This window comes from Gallus gallus, chromosome 2 (genome assembly GCF_016699485.2).
Source record: "Gallus gallus isolate bGalGal1 chromosome 2, bGalGal1.mat.broiler.GRCg7b, whole genome shotgun sequence".
In the NCBI taxonomy this organism is placed as follows: Eukaryota; Metazoa; Chordata; class Aves; order Galliformes; family Phasianidae; genus Gallus; species Gallus gallus.
The window spans coordinates 8,456,783-8,477,185 of NC_052533.1; the positions used below are offsets into that span (position 1 = coordinate 8,456,783).

Below are 20,403 nucleotides of genomic sequence, written 5' to 3' on the forward strand. Positions count from 1 at the left end.
AGCAGTGGCAGAACAAGCATACCATTAAGCTTCCTCTGAATTGCTTCTTCCTCTAAAGTGATGATATACATCTGCTCATCTAGGTCCTCAAGAATCTGTATTTGGAAACAGAAATATGAATTGACTGAGTATCAACAGAAAGAATCACCTTTTCGATTTACTCAGGTTTGTTTTGTTGCAGTAACCTTTATTTTGAATGTATATTCTACAACTTCAAAATAGAAATACAATAAAGAACTCCATAGAAGATTATTCCATTCTGTTACAGATCTGTTTCTTCGCTGCAAGCAAACTGTTACATTTTTACTTCAGGTTAAGACTCTTACATTTAATCTCAGCCTAAGGATATCAGGGGAATGGGACACTACAGTGACCTACACTCACAACCCATGTATCTTCACATCCAATTTGATTTAAACAAAATGAACGGCAGATCTTGAAAAAGTCAATTAAAAGAATTTCTCATAAACCAGTATTCTAAGCAAATTGCTGTTGTATTTTGTTTCCAGCTTCCAAAGAAGCCTATCTACCTTAATGTCAGGCACTTTGAATTTAAAGCTTGCAAGCAGCAAAACAGTTATATATACTTCCTTTGTATTTTCAAGGTTGCCCTGACTAATGGAAAGGAATGAAAGACCTAAACACACCCAGATTTTGGTAAACTCAAACTAGGAAACATGACAGCAAGGTCACTAGAGCATCCGCCTAGGGTACAAATTTTTCCATTCCCTCACATCATTCAGTACAACTACAATATAGTATCTACATTTAAGAATTTCTCACAGTTGCCAGCTACCTCCAGGCAAAGCCAATTTCTCTAAGTGTACCCTCCAGGTACCTCTCTGCTCTTGTATTCTTACCTCTTGAGCTCAGAACAAGAACACACCTTTCATGCACTTGTGAAGCAGACAGTAGGCAATACTGGCAATTAACATTAGCACTGGTGCATTAATACTAACACCACTGTACCTTCTCCCAGATAGCACACAAGGACAGGTTTGTGTAACACTTACTGTTGGCTTCACCAGCAACTGACCCATTACTGTAAACATCCGCGAAAGTCCCACTGGCGTGCATACTACAGAGGAAGGAACGTTACATAAAATAGTCATTTCTAAGTCAAAGACTAGCTTTCTTTGCATGTTCAGCATCAAATGTGTTACATTCCACACACAATCACAAAGTTTTCAAGATAACTGAAAGATCCTCAAACTACACTCTGAGTTTTAAAACTTTTTGCTATTATATCAATTTTGAACAAGACAAGCATCTCTCCTTCAAGGGCACAACTGATTTTCTGTCGCCACGGAGATCCCATATAATGAGAGATCTTATGCTTTGAATAAATAATCCTGTGAGCAAGCTTATGACACCAGTGGCTGTGCCAGAAGACACTCCAGGGTGCTCAGGTTAGATTGTCTGTGCAAGTAAATTGCTCTTAACTACCTCTACCATGAATTTGCCCTCCGTCAGTTTGTATTTTCCCAAACAATTCTCAGGTGCAGTTGTAGAGCTCATGCAGCCCACGAATCATTATCTTGGGGCAATATGCACACAGTCACCTTCTAGAAAACGCAATGTCATATGTGTGGATGGAATGACACAGTGGCCACTGCGCTGGTGAACATCTCAGACATTTAATCTGCTCTCACAGGTGCAGTTGTAAGGTCAAGAGATCACAAAGATGTAAAAGTTACACTGCAACTTTAGTTGACGGTAGGCTCAGCTGTAAGATTTTAAGCTCTCTTTTCTATGAAATAACAATTTTTCCTTTTTGACAGTAGCCTGTGATAGCCTCCAGATATGAAACACGTATGTTTATTGGGAGAAAGGCTCCATCTGACTTTTATTCTACTAATTTTTTATTATTAAGTATTAGGAAGACTAGCCTTCAAATACTGAAGGATGAAGGAGATGGAAGGGACTTGTATTTAACAGCATGAATGTGGACATTTGCAGTTTACATTATCATACCTGTTGTTAAAAAAGAAAATGCAGCACACAAGATGTTATAATGAAGATTACATTTGCTTTCATTAGCTAGTGCAACACTACAACTACTACATATCATAGAAATAAAGAAGCATTCACGATAGCTAACTTAAGCTAGTCTTCCTTGACTAAACAGAGAGCCTGCAGGCAAAGGAGAGAAGAGAAAAGCAGCACTGCTGCAAATCATCCCATCAATAAGCCTGTCATTTCCTCACTGGTACACTGCTTCAGCAATTAGGCCACATGAAGTTCTAGTGAAGCTCTACCCCAGCATCTACCACGTTCCAACTACTGAAAGTTGCCCTTTTCTGTTACACACAGCTTGGAGGGCTGTAACTAACTGGAGTGATTTGGTTCTATAAATTCAAAACAACTACCAAAAAATGGCATTTAATCCCAATTATTATCATGTATATTCCCAGAACACACACAGTGTTTTCAGCTCCACTGAAACAAACTGTAGGACACATTGTAGGAAGTTTTGTAAGCCAAGTTCCCCATTGAAAGCCTTTCCTAGGCTGACGTGCTTGGTTAAGTAAATGTCTCAAAGTACCAATCCACACCTGTTTCTCTGTAATGACAGCTCTGTAAATGTTAACTGTCAACCTTTCAAAACCAAAGAACAGGTGAAATCACCATTTATAGCAAAGAAGATGTTCTGACCCTCTCCACACTCTCAATTTCATTTTATTTTAAAGAAATAACGAGTGGGCAGTCGAGGTGAAAAGAGCCCTGAAGCAAAGTCTGATTTGGAGCATTCTGTCATCCTGCCTATTCCCCTAAGTAGGGATGATGGAACTCTGGCTAGGACTAGTTGGAATAAGACTGGTTTTTAACTGTGCTTGTTTTGTCTGGAGGTCTGCTATACAACTGCATACCGGCCTGATACCTGGATTAAGTGTATCATGCTCCAACTTTTGCCTTTACAGGAATATTTCCAATTAAAAACGGGAAGAGCATAGTTTACTGAACACAGGACAAACTAAGTGCTCTAATTTCACTCTGTACTGGTGATGCCTTGCAGACAGTTCATGTAAAAATTGTTTTCATACACAGAATAAGAGCCCCTCCTTTTCAAACATCTGCTTTAAGAAATTACAATTGCAGGTGGAAGTGTGAAGAGTCTCAAAATCTGAAAATACAACACTGCATTTGTTTACAAACTTCAGAATTCCAACTTATCAAACTTAAACTAAAATTTAAACTTACTGAAATATACAATTTTTTACATCCAACTTTCACAAAAAAGTTTCATTCAATATTTAAAAATAAAAAAAATTACATCTTTGAAGAAAATCAGGAAAATACTTACACAGAAGTAACAAGCATCCCATCAGTGATATACAGGAATATAAATATGGGAGGTAGAATTCCCAGAGGTCTGCAAAGAACACAACAGGCACAGCCTTAGCTAATTACAAATAGGCTACTTATGTCACAAATACAACCGAATTAATTCCATTCCCTAAGCTTTCTTCCTCAGGATGGAAGAACTTCTCTATTTTGAAGTATAAACTAAGAATTACTCAGTTAACAAATCTGCAGGCAACAAAATCCTGTTATCACTTAACTTGAAAAATATCTTAAGCTTCGACTCCTATCCCACTAAAATCACTTGCTTTTAACATACACATACAACACCTTGTCCACACAAGCATGTAACATATCAGCATACTGAAAACTGATTTAATAAACTTATTGAAAGGGAAAAAAGGTATTGACTAAACTAATACAACTTCTTCTCAACTTGTCCAATAGTCACAAAGCATTTATTAGAAATAAATGTAATTGAAAACGTCTGTGTATAGAATTAAAACCAGTGCAAAGGAGTCTTTTATGTCTTTTCTTTAAAATTACGTACCGTACAAAGACTCCATACTGGCAGCATCATTGTCTATGAGAGCTGAAGCCACCCATACGATTCCAAGGATAAGCAGTGCAAGAAGTATGAGCATTACAAGGGTCTCCAGAATGCGTGCTCTGATCCCCTGCGGGCAGAAGAGAGAAAAGCCAGAGTCTTTCAATCAGACATTTCCAAACACAAGGAAAATACAAATAAATAGCAGTTTCTTCTTCCTTGATATATAGTCATATTTTATCGTGCAGAAGAAAGGATAACACATAACGTGCTTTTAAAATACAGTCTTCCATGTGCATAAAAAAGGAAGTACTTATGGTTTTATAATGCCTGGGTTGCGTTTTTCCCCTTAAAACCATAGAAAACTGCTTTAAATTGTATATGCCTTACAGTTCTCATTAATCTCATTATTTCATAAAATATTCTTTATACCGCATGATTTTGTCTGAGCATTTTTAAAAGATGGATTACTTTTCTAATACTTTCAGCAAAGAAAGTGGATTAGCAAATTTTTATCTATGATTCCAATCAAGGGAATGGAAAGCCAATTATGGCAAATAGCCCAGCAAGCATTAAACCTCACATAGGTACAACGCACCAATTTAGTTAAAATACATTCTTCAACTGAAATTGCTTCTGCCCCGTTCCTCACAGTCTGCAGAGCCCTCCAGCGCACGCTTGCAGTAGTGCTCCTTCCCAGCCAGCTGCACACTGCTGCTGCATCGCCTCCAGCAGCACCAAGCCCTGAGTGCTGAGCTGAGCTGCTCTGCCTGCACACACATCACACGCCTGCAGAGCTCTGTCACAGTTGTTTGCGAGTAAAAATGTCACAGCACTCCAATAGCCAAGTGTTACATTTGCACATCTATGACAAAAACCTTTGTTTTACAGACACATATAGAATATTATAGTATGCATGTATGCACACACACTGTGTTTTAATGCTTATTTTAAGCAATGGAGCAGTCAGAACATCTTCAGATATCCTTTTAACAGCACAACTTCAGGCTGCTGTTCATACAGCAGTTTTATTTTTCCTCAGTTATCAGTATATGTATCTCCACAAACAAACTCATTTTCCTGTTTCTTGTATCCCAATTTGGGTGCACAATACTGAAAATCTAACTCGCAGTCCATAGAAGGAAGTTTTACCTTATTCTTTGCCCACTCACTCTTACCAACCTTTCTCTCCTGCTCATCACAAGAGAGTAATAAACTCCACACAACACCATTTACCTTGAAGATTAGGCTCTCAACATAACTACAGCATCGAGCAATGAATGAAGACCTGAGACATCTTAACCACATACATTTATCCCCTATAAACACCAACTCCTCCCTGCCATCAGTCCCCTGCATAAGGTTAGCATGAAGGTAGCACAAAGGGAAAAACAGATAACTTGAGACCTTCACAACATTTCCCTTAAGGCTTCAGTGGGTAGGTGGAGACAAACGCCCATCAAGGCTCTCAAACATCAAACTTCATATTAGATGTAGTATGGACAACTTGCTTTACTTCCATGAGCTATTTTCAAGTCCAGCATATAAGCAAAACACATTTGATTTAATAGAACACATTCTATAGACATATTAAATACTAAAGTTGTGAATTTAAGCAATAGGTTACCAGAAAAATCAATGTATTAGAGCTCAATCTCTATGGCGTTGCCCCACCCCAAGTTATAAACTTTTTACACACTTGGAAAACATATGTAATACTGTGTTCTAACCTTAGGAGGTAAATAAAATGTTAAACCTTCTGCATTTACCTGCATCTGTCCTTTCAGTACAGGATAGAGATACAAAGCCTTTGCTCTGCAGCAGAAAAAAGCTGCAAAGCTGCTGCTTTGGGTTGAAGGAAACCCAAAACACTCAAGGATACACGGAAAGAGACCTGCTCCATGCTGTACAAGAAGCTTGAAGACTCCTCTCCTAAGCAAAGGAAAAAGTGAAGCTGTCCTCTGGGACAGCTCTGGTTTCTGACAGCCTCAGCCACAAAAAGTGGATTTGTAACTTCTCTGTTACAGGACACATACACAAATGTCAGCCCCTCCAACTTGTTTCACAGCAATGGCTTCTTGGGGGCAAAGCAGGAAAATATTTCATCTTATGTGGAGCCCAGAACATTGAATTCTCCTCCTCAGGATGGATGGAGTACAATTGTCAAAACAAAAAAAAACAAGAATTGTACCATGATGCAGCACAGTTGATATCAACTGTAAATACCCTCCTTCCACATTAACTGCAAGTTTGCTCTGAGGACAAGGTTCAGACAGACCATGCAAATAATGCTCTCACAAAAGAGGGAGATGACCATGGCCAGAGGTAACCATTCCTTCTTGCCAGAAGGACTATAGGCTCAAACTCCACAAACAGCAAGATACCTGCATAACGCATCCTCATTTCTCCCATGCTACTCAGAAAGTTAGATCCATCTCCTTTTGTTCTCACCAGTTCCATCTGTCTCTATGGTTACATGATGCATCAACAATTTTGTGGTCTCATGTACACACTGTAAAGCAGGAGTGACGATTCACTCTAACACTCCAAGTTTTTATTTTCTGTATTATACACACACACTATAGGATTCAAAAACTGACGATCCATAGAGTGAGCCACAGGCACTTATTCTTTTTTTTTTCTTGGCAGAAGGTAGGCATATGTGTTCAGGTGGTTTTGCTTTTTGTTTCTCAAAAATGTAAAGCCTGAGTGTTAAAATTAGTAACGTCCTTAAGAGCTGGTCAGAAAACTGTACTCCTGAATGAGGACAGGGAAAAAGTAGGCAAATATACACACGAGGAGCAAAACATTTCATTGAAAGCAAAATTATGCAAACAAACTTTGAAATCCACTGCTGATTTTTTTTCTATTTCTTAGGAGCAAACACCTTCTGACCAACTTTTTCATTTTGGCTTAACTTTTCTCCTTGGAGTCATTTCACTTTTCTCCCACAGCCCCATTATATTACTCAGCCTCCTCAGAAGAACAAAAATGTCATGGTGCATCCGTGGCACAGAAAATATTACCACTGCTATTTCACATGGAGTCCATTTACTCAACTCTGTGTGTGAAACAGAATATCGAGTTTAGAGACTGACATCTTCGGAAGCAGCCGCAAACCCACCTGAAACAGCAGCTTGTAAGAGAACATTTATTGTTCACGTCCAGACTGCACCATATCTGCCTTGAGTACAGAGCTAACAAATTCAGCTTTGCAAGACTACTTCAAGTTAACATTTCAACTATGAAAGGAAAAACAGTTGTACAGTGCTAAATCTTAATGTCAAAGAAGCGAATGCATTTGTATCACCTGGAAGTGTCCTTTAGATTTCTTTCTGGTGTGCAACTGGAAACTGCTGAAATCTGTGCAAGTGTCAGAGGTGAGCTACGAGCAAGTTGCATGTGCAGGCAGACACGCCTGAGCACACAGGGTTAAGGCAAGTTCAATTGTTTAATTGGGAGAAATAGTCTCATCTGCACTTGTGATCTTTGCTTAACATTCCCATGGAAACTAAACTAAACTGATTACAAGAATAAATAAGGGGAAAACAGTTCATGTTTTTGGTTTTCTGCATTGTTTTCATGAGGAAATAATGATACTGAGTCTTCATCTGGTCTTCCTTTCCTGATGGTTGTGTCAGGTAGGTAAGAACAAGAAAAGCAAGGACCACAAAACCAACCACCTTGCATCGGGTTTGTTAGAAACTTTCTTGGTATCACAACTTTGAAGCCTGCACAATAATACAAATACCAATTAATTCCTACGGTGTACTTCATTAAAGGAAAATGCACAGATCATGATTCCGTTTCACTAATTACTTCAGTGCAATCGAACCTGCAATTTAACTAGTTTTAAAGGCAGAGGGATTTATTTCCAAACCAAGCACAGAAAACACTTCAGAGCCAGAAGGGTACATCAAAGATATTTTCAAAATGAGAAAAATTGGTTTGCATCTATTGCATGTTCTGGTATATAAAGGAAAATTCAATAGCTTCTTTCAGTTTGCATTTCTGTAAGCATCTGTAGAGTCTATAAGAAGGGCAAAAAAGAGCACAGTCTTGACAGCACTATGAACTAAAGATAGTCAATTAAGATATCAAACTCAGATTTCAGTACAGCATTAACCACACAGCCTTAAGTAATATTCCCATGCTGTAGACTTGAGATGAACACAGTCACAACCTTTGGAAATAATTAAACATATTCCCTTCTACCTTAGGCTAAGTTGCATTGTTGTTAAATACAGCAATAAGAATTGCAGAGAGAGCTCCATAATAAACTTGCATTATTTTTCAGTAAGACAAGCTTTATCCCTGTAGTACTTCTATCAGCATGTCAATTTTAAGGAGGTCAAATCCCCTGCTTTCTCTTGGTCAATTCATTGCTAGAATTCTGGTTAAAGTGCAAAGACAAAAGATTTTAATTATTATTTTTTTTAAACAGTGTTGCAAGTACCAGACATCAAAAAAACAACCAAACAAAAAACCAAAAGCTGCATGAAATACAATTGTGCTTGAAGTAATACAGTGAACTGGGGAATGGAAATAAACATTAAGGTGGTGGTAACCCCAGTTTCACTGCTCTGCAGTAAGAATAGCGCTGTGACCTCATGACATCAGTTTGTTTGTGGGCACAAAAAGTGGAGTGGGAAAGAAAGAAGTATGAAAGTGAAGAACAATGAATACCCTTTAAAAAAAAAAATGTCTAACACCATTGCTTGATTCTCGATGAACAGACAACTTGCCAGTTGGAAAGACTAGAAAGTTTCCATCTTTGACCAAGAGGCACAGCCCTCAAAATGAAATTGGTGAAGCAATGTGTACCACAGTTACTTCTTCAGACACTCTCTGAAGATCTCAAAAAATAAACACAACATGAACAGAAGAGAGGGAGATCAGGAAGCATCCTCACTTGTGTAACCGCTGATCTTGCACCTCAGGAAACTGCAGGGAAGAGAGGAGACTATACAAAACCTTAAAAAGGAGAAGGATGAACTGGATGTGAAATATAAAGTCTAAAAGGGAAAGAACAGCCATAACAAGAGGTAAGAGAATGCATTAGAAGTGTCAGGAAGAAGAATCCAATCCTGTTCTTCAGTCTTCAATTTGTACATAATTTCTTTAGTAGGCCCAAAAATGAGAGGAACGATTCCCCCAGGATAGACTTATCCATTCAGGGCGATCCTTCAGGAACAGTAAACCACAACTGAAAGGAAAAAGTCATTTCCTTTGTTAGGAAACAATTTTAGTTTTGGTAGACCAATCTAAAATCATTTTCCACAATGTTATCTGACAACAGATCCATTACCACTGCTTCCAACACTTATAAGCACATGATGATTTTTGATAATTGCTGAACAGGAAATCAAAACACATCAAACAGCTTGTAATTTCCTCAAGTGAGTTTCAGATCATCTGCAAAGCAAAACAAAGAGACTTCCCTAGGAAAATTACCTGCACGGTTCCCCGTTGTCAGGAAAGGAGAAGTTTGGCATCACATAAGCCAACCTGACACAAAAAGTGTTCTCCAGAGGGAGAATAGAAAATTATGCAGACAACAGAAACTTTAAAAAACTAATTACAAATTCAGATATTCCAATTAAATTCTTTATTAAGAAAATTGGGAAGGAAGACTGGCAGATGATATCCTTTAGCCTCTCCCTTTAAGTTTTTTTTTCAACTTCAAAGAACGTTTCACAGTCTAGACAAAAGCTCACCTATGCTTTTACTCACAGCATTTTCAAAATTCATGCAACTCTTTAAAGTGTGCACTTAACCAAGTGAAATACTTTGTTAAAGAAAGTTGTTTAACACATCAATCCCAGCAGCCTGGAACTTGCCAGAAGCCTAGTAATATCTGTCATCTTCTATGTACTCTAATGAGAGGGAAAAAAAAAAACAAAAGATGAACAAAAAAAAAGCATTTGAAGCTTCCAAGGCATGCCTACAAATAAAAGCTGTCCTAAGAACAAATTCTAAGGATCTTGTGGTTTGTAAAGCCTTGCAGATATCTGACTCTCAGACTTCCAGTTCTTTAAAAATCAATTGCTGAGACATTCTGAAGTTTTTATACTGCTTAATCCTGAGCTACTTGTACTGCCTGTAGCAGCGGGCCTAAGGGTTCATGTTTCCAGAAATGCTGTGTTTTAGCAAGAAAGGTTTTAATTATTCTAAGTTCTGACAATCTTCTTTTTTTTTTTGCTTGCAACTCTGGAAGGCATCATCAGAATCTCACCATGTCGCTTTCATCCTGGATAACAAATATCCAAAACGTATTAAAAACAGCACATGGACAGAAAAGGTAATTTGCACTGAAAAGCCCAATGAAGTACAAAGAGCAACACTCATTCTGAAAGGATGACAGATGTCCTAAGAAATGCAAAACTAATATGTATAATTGCTAAGAAAAAAAATCATTTCTGCTCTTCAGTAAACAGGCATTAAATGGGATTACTATAAAGTAATTGCAACACATTAGGACCCGTTGCACGCTGTGTGTTCACACAACACCCAGAGGCTGGGTTTTACTGCAGAAGAGAATGTATATTTGATAATAGTTGTAGAATGTAAAATGAAAATTAAAACTCAGCTTACTGTCCTAGCTAACAAGAAATCCTTATTTTGTTTATTGAAATTCTGTAGTGGTACATTTATACCGTCTAAAATACTTTGCCATTCAGTTAGTATACATAGCAAATGAAGACCTTCCTACACACAGATTGTCCAAAAGGTTTTGGGCAGTTGGCATAGCTAGCAAGTACCATGTAATAGTGCGGCTGTCTGCTCCTCTGTCCATTTAAGAGTCACACACAAAATCTGGAAAGGCTTAAAAGGACATCTCTGATGATTGCCATTCTTGCAAAACTGAACCAAAACATGCACTATAGGGCCAGGGAACACACTGGTTCCAATCCAGAGACAGAAACCCGCTAACTGGTACATCTGCTAAAGGGACCACTATATAAATGAGAGGAATCAAGCCTGTTTGGGCTCATTTTTGATCTATCCATTGTGATTAGGAAACACAAACGTTATTTCCCAATGGTTTAAGCATACATCCATAAAATAAAGGTTTTAACATGCATGTATAGAAATCTGCCAAGAGTTTGTGTTTTAACACCAATTAAAGAGCAGAAGAACGTGCAGAACACTATTTAACTTTTCATAAATAGCCAAACTCCTTGTCAAACCAAAGAACTACTGCCTATCCCAAGTAAATGTGTTTTTTGGGTCAAAACACTACCTGGCTACAGCAATTAGGATGAACAAATGATAGCTCCTGTAAGATGAACATTTCTGGAACTACATTACAAAAAACACAGCTTTACATGGATTTTGGCTGATTTTACAGGGAAAAAAAGGTAATTATCAGTGAAGTCAAAATCACAGTGTGTTACACACAAGGAGTCCTAACAATGTTTCTATGGTGCTGAAAATTTAAACAGTTCTGCTTAGACATCTTGACCTCTTGTAAGGTAGGTAAACATTACTTCTTTTTTTTTTACACTATGCCCTGACCCATAGGGAAAGCCTGGGAAACATTTCTGCAATCACAGCACATTTAAAATACACACAAGACCTATTGTTTTCATGTGACAAAAAGGAGTCCTAGTAACCTCAAGATGGGCTTGTTGAGACACTGGCTGCAACAAACATGCATTCTAACATCCGTGAACATAACCAGAAGCACTACAGAATTAGAATTATGGAAGGTATCAGGTTGAAGAAAGCTATATTTTGACGTTCTGTATGTTACCTTTTTAGCACCTTACACCTCCTTTTTTCCTTGGTTTGTGAGCATTGCAAAGTGATCAACTATTCCTATAGTTAGAAACTATACTTTAAACATCCTTTGCTCTGACCAAGCACAGAAACATATTTCTTAATAAAAGAGAATCACACCATCAGGTAACAAAGAAATAAACTAAATCTAGCATACTGATATTTGGTCAAGTGCTGACCATATCTCCTCCCACACTGCTTTTTGCCTTACATCTCTGTCCTATAGGAATTTAAAGATTGAAATCAACGCTTCTCACAACACAGCAACAGTAAAATCTGTATTTATTTTCTGTACAACACAAACCTTAAAATTCCATATTAGTAAAACACTGACAGCAAATTTCAGCTGATTTCTATTAGCACCTTCTCCCAAGCAATTTCAGAGGTTACCATTCTGCCAATGGAACCAGAAGAGGCAGATGAAATCACTTTACTCTGTAGAAGCTTATAGTTATACAGTATAATTAACAAAATATCAAGATTATAAAAAGAAACACAGAAAATAAAAAACAAAGTGAAAACTATAGGGTCTTGATGGAAAAAAGAAATCATGAATTTTTGGGGTACCAGCTAAAAACATGAATGCAATATTACAGGTGTGGCCCATGCCAAACTGGAAACAAAAATCCAAATTTACCTAACCAGAGATCAAGAAAAGATGCCTATTCAATAGGTTGGTGAAGACATCTCTCCAGTATGCAGTAAACCCACTGGAGTGACTCTCTGCCTCGTGACTCTTTTTTATCCACCGTCCCAGAAGAGTATCATACCCACTGTATTAGACTATATTTTGGGTTCTACACCTCTCCATCCCTCAAATAGCCTAGGATCCTAGATGGACTCCTTGCAGGTTTGCATCTTCACCTTCAGGATAGAAGAGGGTTCTGTCTCACTTGTGTGTTTTTTTTAACCCTAGGGTTTATTTACTTATCCAAGACAAGTCAAACACCAGGAAAAATGATAACATGAGATTTATCAGTTGTCTGACAGCTAAAGCATTGTTTCAAATACATGGATTCATACTACTTGTGGAAAGAGCACACATCTGACTCTGCCCGCATCAGGGCATCATTCAACTATGTGAAAGCTCGTATTAAGAAGGTCAGATGCAGATCTCCTATTGACACAATAGAAGTATAAAGCCCAAACTTTTGGGTGAAGAAACGTGAAAGGATACACAGCGTAAAATGATGGCTGTCCATGCTCCCCCTTTCCTCCACAAGTTTCCTCTGTTGCTCCACTAGCCAGCTCAGCTCTCACTAATTAGGTCTTTGGTGCTCCACTCCCTCCGCCTACCAAGTTTCCCAGCCTTTCCAAAGCCACCTGCAGCAACAACATGGGAGTCGTGGGATTTCTGACAGTGTGAACATCCCTGCAATCACTTACTTTTGGATGAGAATCTTTCCTGCTACACTGAAGTGATACGAAGAAAAATAGACATTTTCCACCTTCTTTGTAGCTTGGCAGAAGATTAAAATAAGTCATCTAAAAATATAAAGGAAGACTTGGAACTTATGATAGTGGTCTGGTGGAAAGAAGCCATAAAGATGAGTTCTCTGAAGCAAATGACACGTAGAATACAGATTGCTACTAAAGCTCTAAAACAAAATTAAACCTGAAGGGTTTTCTTTTGATGCTGATCTCAGCATGGCTAAGTAAGAGCAAGAAAGCACATTTCTAGGAACTGGTCAGAGCACCAGACTGCTGTAAGCTCCTTTCAGCAAACTGGGAAACTTTTTAAGAAGAGTATGAAAACAAATAAATAACACAGAAGCGGTCAGGGATAGGAGATGATCTCATTGCTTTCTTGAAGCCTTTAATTCAGACATGCTTAATTCCTACACATTCCCATTCAAACAGAATTCTGAACTACTCACTTCTGCCTTAAAAAAAGAGCATCTAGAATGACTCTCAGTCATTTTGAAGGATTCCAATTCCAAGCTAAATGCTTTGGCACACGAGAAGTCCAGTAACAAAAAAAAATACAGCTCCCATGGCACTAAGTTATTTCTAGAGCCTATTGCTTCAAGTTTACAATCTAAAGAGATTCCGTACAGAGCTGTACCATCTGTATACTTTACAAACAGCAGAAGTATTTTAGCATGTGTATTTTTACTTACACAGAACTCCATAACTAAGCCTAAATTCGAAGAAAAACTGTAAACAAAAAAAAAAAAATCAGAAGATGTATTCCTAAAGAGTGCAACAATTGACAAGTTATTTTATTTGCAGCTCCATGTTAAAGCTTTTAATGAAGAATTATGGAAATTCCACAAAATATAAGCATGTTAAGTACAGCAGAACTCTGTAACAGCTGCGCTGTACAGGTTCAGAACGATGTAGGAGTGGGGAGAGCAAAAAGTTCAGCAATGCATTTCGTTCCTGGCTCAGATGAGTTGGAATAACTAATGCTTCAGTGCTAACTTCTGGAGTCTGATTAGTTTCACAGATGAGTATCTATTCATGCAGGAGTCATCTCATATGGTTTCTCACACTATGCTAGAGGAGTCAGAAATCTACTTTCTGAAATAACACTAAGCTTGTTCGTTACTTTTATTGCAAAGCATTTTTACTCCAATATTGCTAACACTGTTTCATTCTGTTATCCTATTGATTTCCATAGATTAAACACAAAAATGCTACAAGACCATACATTAACCTAGCACAATTTGCTTTTCTCTCTACTTAGAAGAGCTCATCAAAAAAGTATAACCTCAAACCCATAAACTACTGCAGAAAAACAGAATCACTGCTCAGCTCTGAAGTCACAGCATGGCAGGTATTGCAGAAAAGCAATGCAGAGTGAAGTATACTTTTAGTTTATGTCTGGTTACCCTATTTTCTGTAACTTGCTCTGAGGCATCTTTAAAAGAAGTGCATTCTAATTTATGGAAGCAACCAACTGACATTTAACTACTTCAATGAAACGGAGCACAGATCACATCTCATCACATCTTGATCCAATGTGTGCAACAAGCAACATCCACTTACTCCCTTCCTCAGCTGCCCCCAGATTCAAAACTGTTACACACATTCAGCAAACCACAGATCTCTTTATGGTGATGAAAAGGTCAGATTTTGCTTGTAATGTCCCTGAAGGAGTTAAGAAGTCTTACAAAGCCTTATGAAATGTTTTATATGTCTACAAAAACAAATTCATGTTAAGCCATTCTTTCTCAATAGCCACAAATTTCTCCATCCTAGCCACTGATTCTGTAGTTTGTTTTTATCTTGCTCTTATTGAAACACAACTGGGTCTGAGGAATGCATGTTATTTACCAAGAAGTTGCTGTCTTGCACAGCCTTTGTTCCTACACGTCTAAATACGGACAACGCAAATTACACACATGGAAGTCCAGGCTTTGAAAACACAAAAATGAACAGAACCAACATTCCCAAGCTCTTTCTGACCTACACATAGCACTTCTCAGGTTCTGTCTTTAAGTTAACCTTACTCACATTTATTTTGAAGAGATAGCAGAGATCCCTGCTTTGCTTTAATAAATGAATCTATTTTAATCTTCTACTAATCTCCAGTATAGTGACATATTCCAATCACAGGTCCTCAAAAGCAGTTCATGCACTCACCTCAAGTTTTTTTTTATTAATTTGCTTAAAAAAAAAAGAAAAATTATCTTTTCTTCTGCAGAACTACAAGTAAAGGATCTGGCTGTACAGAACTGTAATTTTAATATGATTTCAGGCAGTTTAGCGTAGATACTCATCAATGTGACATGCTAACTGGCATGCTAATCCTCCTCATTTACTTTTTCCTGTCATTTTAAAAGCTCTTCTCATATTCGGTGTTAAATGTGCCTGAATCACCTTCTACATAATAAATGAAATCACTATGTATCACTGTTCACATGCTGTTTCTGAGACTTCAAGGAAAGCTAGAGGCATATACAGAGTCAAGACACACATTCTTAATGCAGGATTTACCATTAAATATGTTCCTTAACTGCTATCCACCCTGCATCTTACTGATTATATTATGGGTTTGTATAACTGTCAGTTAAATACGCTTTTATTTCACTAAGGGAGGAGAAGCCCTGATCTTGCCAAATCAGAATCCCAAAATCAGCAGGATCTGCTTCTATACATCAAAAATAGTCTAATAAATATTAAGCGGTGTCATTTTAAATGACTTTGGTTTAAAGAACTAACCTTCATATCTGAACGTAAGATGTTAGCTTATGTCAAAAATGCAAAACCAAACAGCTGCCTTTGATGTGACTGATTAAACAACTTTTGTCTCTGGAATTACTAATGGAAAGAGTAAATGGGCTGCAATATAATGTACAATAATTCAGTTACATACTAGTAAACATTTCATAGAGATCAGAGCCCTAAAGTTTCAGTTCATGCTGAATGATTTTATAGACAAATAAATATGAGCTTAAATGCCAAATAAACATCCACTGCTAACAGAGTACCTTGGGACTATGTGGTGAACCATTACACACAGTGGCCCATGGCTATTGCCACAGAGGTACAAATAAGCATAAAACATGAAGTCAAATGCTGTTTTCCAATAAGGTTCAAGTCCCTTGCATTCACTTTTGCAGTGTAAGTGGGATAAATTCAGAAAACTCACTGGGTTGAATTCAAGACAATCTCATATTAGGAAGGATTTCCAAGCAAGCTTCCCCAGGATCGTTTGTTATAGAAACAAATTGCCTTCTATGAAATACTTCTTGAGATTAGCAAAACAGTTTCTAGAAGTAAATACTTCAAAACCAACTGTGAGCAGACTTCCTATATTCTCATCACATACCAAAAATATTTTGCTGTGCTCTACACCTACAGTTAAACCAGAGTCCTATAACTACTACTAGGAAAACTGGGAATGTTTATACTAAGCATGGAAAAAAACAAGGAAATTACAATTTCCATAACCATCAAGAAAGGAAAGCAGCAGCTTTACTCATCTACACTGACTGGGACGTTTCCTTACCTAAAATTTGAAATGCTATACACTGTAACACAAAGCATGCAAAATTTAAGCATTTTAAGCAATTTAAGTTTAGCTTCTTTATTTAGTCCAACACGAGTGGGAAAATCTATCAGTAGCAATGACAAGCGTATCAACCAACTCAGATGTTGCAGATGTTAGCTGTATACACTATAGCTCCTCAGCAAGTTACAACAGCTTATCTTCACAGAAACAAAAAAAATAACTTTCATTTGCAATGTTCCAACATTTTGCTCCCTCCCCAGATAAGTAATTATATTTACAACGAACACTTTCAGAAGTTGAGCTCTGAAGAGGTACAGGAAGGGAAGAAATCAGCCTTTAGTAGCAAAAACCAGGGAATTTCAGTACTGGGAATGGAATCCACATCCCAAGTTTTACTTTCGAGGGCTAAGCTGCAACTGCTCATACAACCAGGACTTTGCAGCCACCACAACTGAATCTTATACAGTAGCATGCACTACGCAACAAACTGTTCTGAACAGTGTAGCCCATCTCACCTGCCTTAAGCATACGAACATGTTGCTACAATTTTAAGTGGTGTTTTTACTAAAATAAACTAAAGGAGAATTTGGGAAGAGACATCAAGGAATGACAAAGCAGACGGAGAGCCTAGCTGACACATAACAATAGCTGGTGAAATATTACTCTTATATTCTGTAATAAACACCAAGATCAAAACATTATGCAAGTTAAATTTCCTTGAAAGGTTCCCAGCAGGAGTCTTCCTTTTTGTTCGTGCAGTACGCGATTTCCTCTCACCCACAAAAAACATACCAAGAATGTGCATGTGCCACTAACACTAAGCAGCACTTCCTTAATCACTCATTTCCAACAATTTATGGATGATCAGTGGCAAAAAACGAGCAAAAATAATGAAAGCATGCAATGAAAGCTCATTGAGACAAACCTGTTTGGACTTCCTACTCATTTCTGTGTGTCTTTAAGATGAGGGTCTGATACAAATTAGCCACTGGGAAAAAAGTCATCTGGTCATAAAATACAGTACAGGGTCACTTTTATGTAAGTTTGCCAAAAGGGACATAAACCAGGACAATTTCAAACTGTGACACAGGATAGAAGTATATTAAAAAAATCTTTGTTCCTCCTCCATTGTGCTGTCATGTTGCTCAGCTTTATAGACATTCTGAGCACCAGCTCTGGCCTCTTCGCTTCCACCTGGTCTACCTAATTAATTAAGCAAGGAAGTTACCTCAAATTTTTGTACTATTTGTTTTTATTATCATGCACTACTTTGATGTTCCAGGAGTTAACCTCTTAATCCACAGACTCTGTGTGTTGTGTTCTGAACATTTTGGGATGTCTGGATAATTTGGATAATTGGTCAGGATGTTGCTGTCGCTCATGTTAAACTTTATGCCGTGACTTCGAGTTCAAAGATCAGTATTAAGGTAAAATACTTCATAAAGCCTTTTTAAAACTCTACACTCCTGATTATGCAATACCCAGTTATACCAGTTTCTCACGGTGGTAAATCGCACTTCTGTATTTTCTTACAAGGAAATTACTCCTAAACATCTTTATCTTTGTCATCTTCAAACAAATACAAATTTCAGTTGAAGTTACATCAAGAGAAAGCACATTTTAAGGTCAAGGAAGGTACAGCAATTATCTCTTCAAAAATGCTTGCCTTCCTCACACAGCAGCATTCGTGTAACTCTGTGCAGCCTTATCACACATGGAAACATCAGCACTGCAAACTATAAATGCTCAACTACAAATAACAGTTTCCTCTTTTAGAGCACTAAAGGTTAATTCTGACACGAATGAACACAGCTGACACCTTTTTTGTTTCATAGTTGTAATACACAAAGGACAAAGAACTGTCAGAGGATCTAAACACAAAATACAACTTCATGTAAAGACTCCACAGAGACAAAAAAATTTATGAAGGCATGCAAAAGTTTTCAACTCCAACACACGATATTGAAGGTACTTCAGGCTATTCCAGTGTCTGTTAATAGCACTGGCTGAGGCATAACGTTGCAATGACACTATGAACTCTGACTACTTCAACCGTCTTGAGAAGCCTAATTCACACCTGTTTATGTATAAATGTGTGTACAAATTCAGTGTGTAAAGTTTTGCACATCTCTGTGGATGTATAAATATACACACACATTATTCCAGATAATAACGGCATCTGCTATTAGATGGAAATAAACTATAGCAAGAAAGAGCACTTAAACTCTTTAAAAGTGCACTGTCAGCCCTCCCTTAGGCCCCAAATGCCCTTTTTGAATTAAAATAGTGGTTTTAATTAAAAGCTAAGCAGAGAATCAGTTTGATTTTTCAGTACAGCGCCGCATCCGCCCATGGTGAGTGTCTAATTTCCGTATTTCTCTCCTCTGCATAATATGCAAGTGGTTGGTTGTTTTAAACTGTTGCCCTAGGGAAGTCAATGAGTCTATAAGAGGGGCCATGTGCCATTTAGAAAGTATACTAGCGACCAAGAAAAAAGACATAGTAAATTGGAAGATGGTTAATCAAACCCATTCAGATTCATGAAACTTAAAACAGTTAAGGGGGTAATACTTCCATAAAAGAGCATGGAAATAAAAGTATACAGACCTTGGAATACCAATCTCTGTGCTATCTGAAATATAGCTTGCAACGTATGACAAGAAATAGAGAAAAATCAACTTTTAGCATAATCCATGATAGGCACACAAACAAAACAGGGATTCGGGCCCATATGTAATAAGAACAAACATTACTTCACAATATAAGCTGAACAAAGAAATCCAATAGCAAAATTAGTCCATTTCAGAACTGAACCTCTTATTCATTTTTCATAACTTCTATTAAAATCCAACATGTAATTCTTATAAGAACATCTTCAAATTGATGTCTTGACCATACACCTAAATCCCAAAGGATCTACTTATTCATCGTAACAAAGATTCATCATAACAAAGGCAATTCTATGACCCATTTAAGGTGACATCCATAAAAGCCTCCAGTGAAACAGTCCTTTCATCCAAATTAGATCTGAGCAGGTATCTAAAACCAACTGCTTTCCCCATACCACATACCCAACTCCCAACTGAAAGAATAAAGATAATATATACTGAGCCAAACCTCTTTATTCAACATCCTCACATTTACAGTAGGTCACTCTTCTCTTAAATGCAAGCTTTGCTACATGCGTGAAACGCTCCTTTAAATGAAGATCACTGAGATCTGATTTTGTCAATTAACTGTAATAGCATTTGAATCTTTTCTTTTTAATTCTCTCTGGCTCATTAATATAAGGCAATGAATGACAAGACTTACTTACACAAGTATTAACAAACTGATTTTAAGTACCAGAATTTTACAAGGTAATCATGGTTTCAAAGTCTTTCTCTGAAGAGAAAGAGTTAACCATTGTGTTAAAATATAAGGGAAGTCTTTTATTGACATCCACAGACAGATTATGGTTTTTATCTCGAGTTGTAAATGCCTCCAAGTGTAAACATGTAAAAGCAACCCTATTTATCTCGCTACTACCTACCACCAAACCCCATTCCTATGTTTAACAGCTACAACATAACTTTTAATGTTTAATGTAAATTCCAAGGAAAACACAGCTAGGATACACAGTGCAACTGTTGCAGTCAACAGAAATCTACAAGTGAAGGGAACACATTGTATATATAGTGCCTGAAGGAAAAATACTAATTCTTATCAGCACTCCAACCAAGAACACACCTGACTAAGACTAGCCAATCTACTTCTATAGGTTAACTGTAGCTAGACACAGACACAAAAGCAAAATGGAACATCCTCCACT

At 37.5% G+C, this 20,403-nt stretch overlaps 1 protein-coding gene across 5 annotated transcripts in view; it reads right to left on the reverse strand.

Moving 5' to 3' along the window:
- LMBR1 (limb development membrane protein 1) overlaps positions 1-20,403 on the reverse strand; it is a 65,718-nt gene that overhangs the window by 20,947 nt on the left and 24,368 nt on the right. For 4 of the 5 annotated variants that reach the window (XM_046917138.1, XM_046917134.1, XM_046917136.1 and 1 more), the window contains 4 exons: positions 3,854-3,980; positions 3,305-3,373; positions 1,014-1,078; positions 23-95 (listed from right to left, as the gene is read on the reverse strand). In XM_046917138.1, coding sequence (XP_046773094.1) covers positions 23-95; positions 1,014-1,078; positions 3,305-3,373; positions 3,854-3,980 — 334 coding nt within the window. Of the gene's footprint in view, positions 1-22; positions 96-1,013; positions 1,079-3,304; positions 3,374-3,853; positions 3,981-6,234; positions 14,789-20,403 lie in introns of those variants that run through there. The other variant, XM_040674120.2, reaches the window with a different exon arrangement.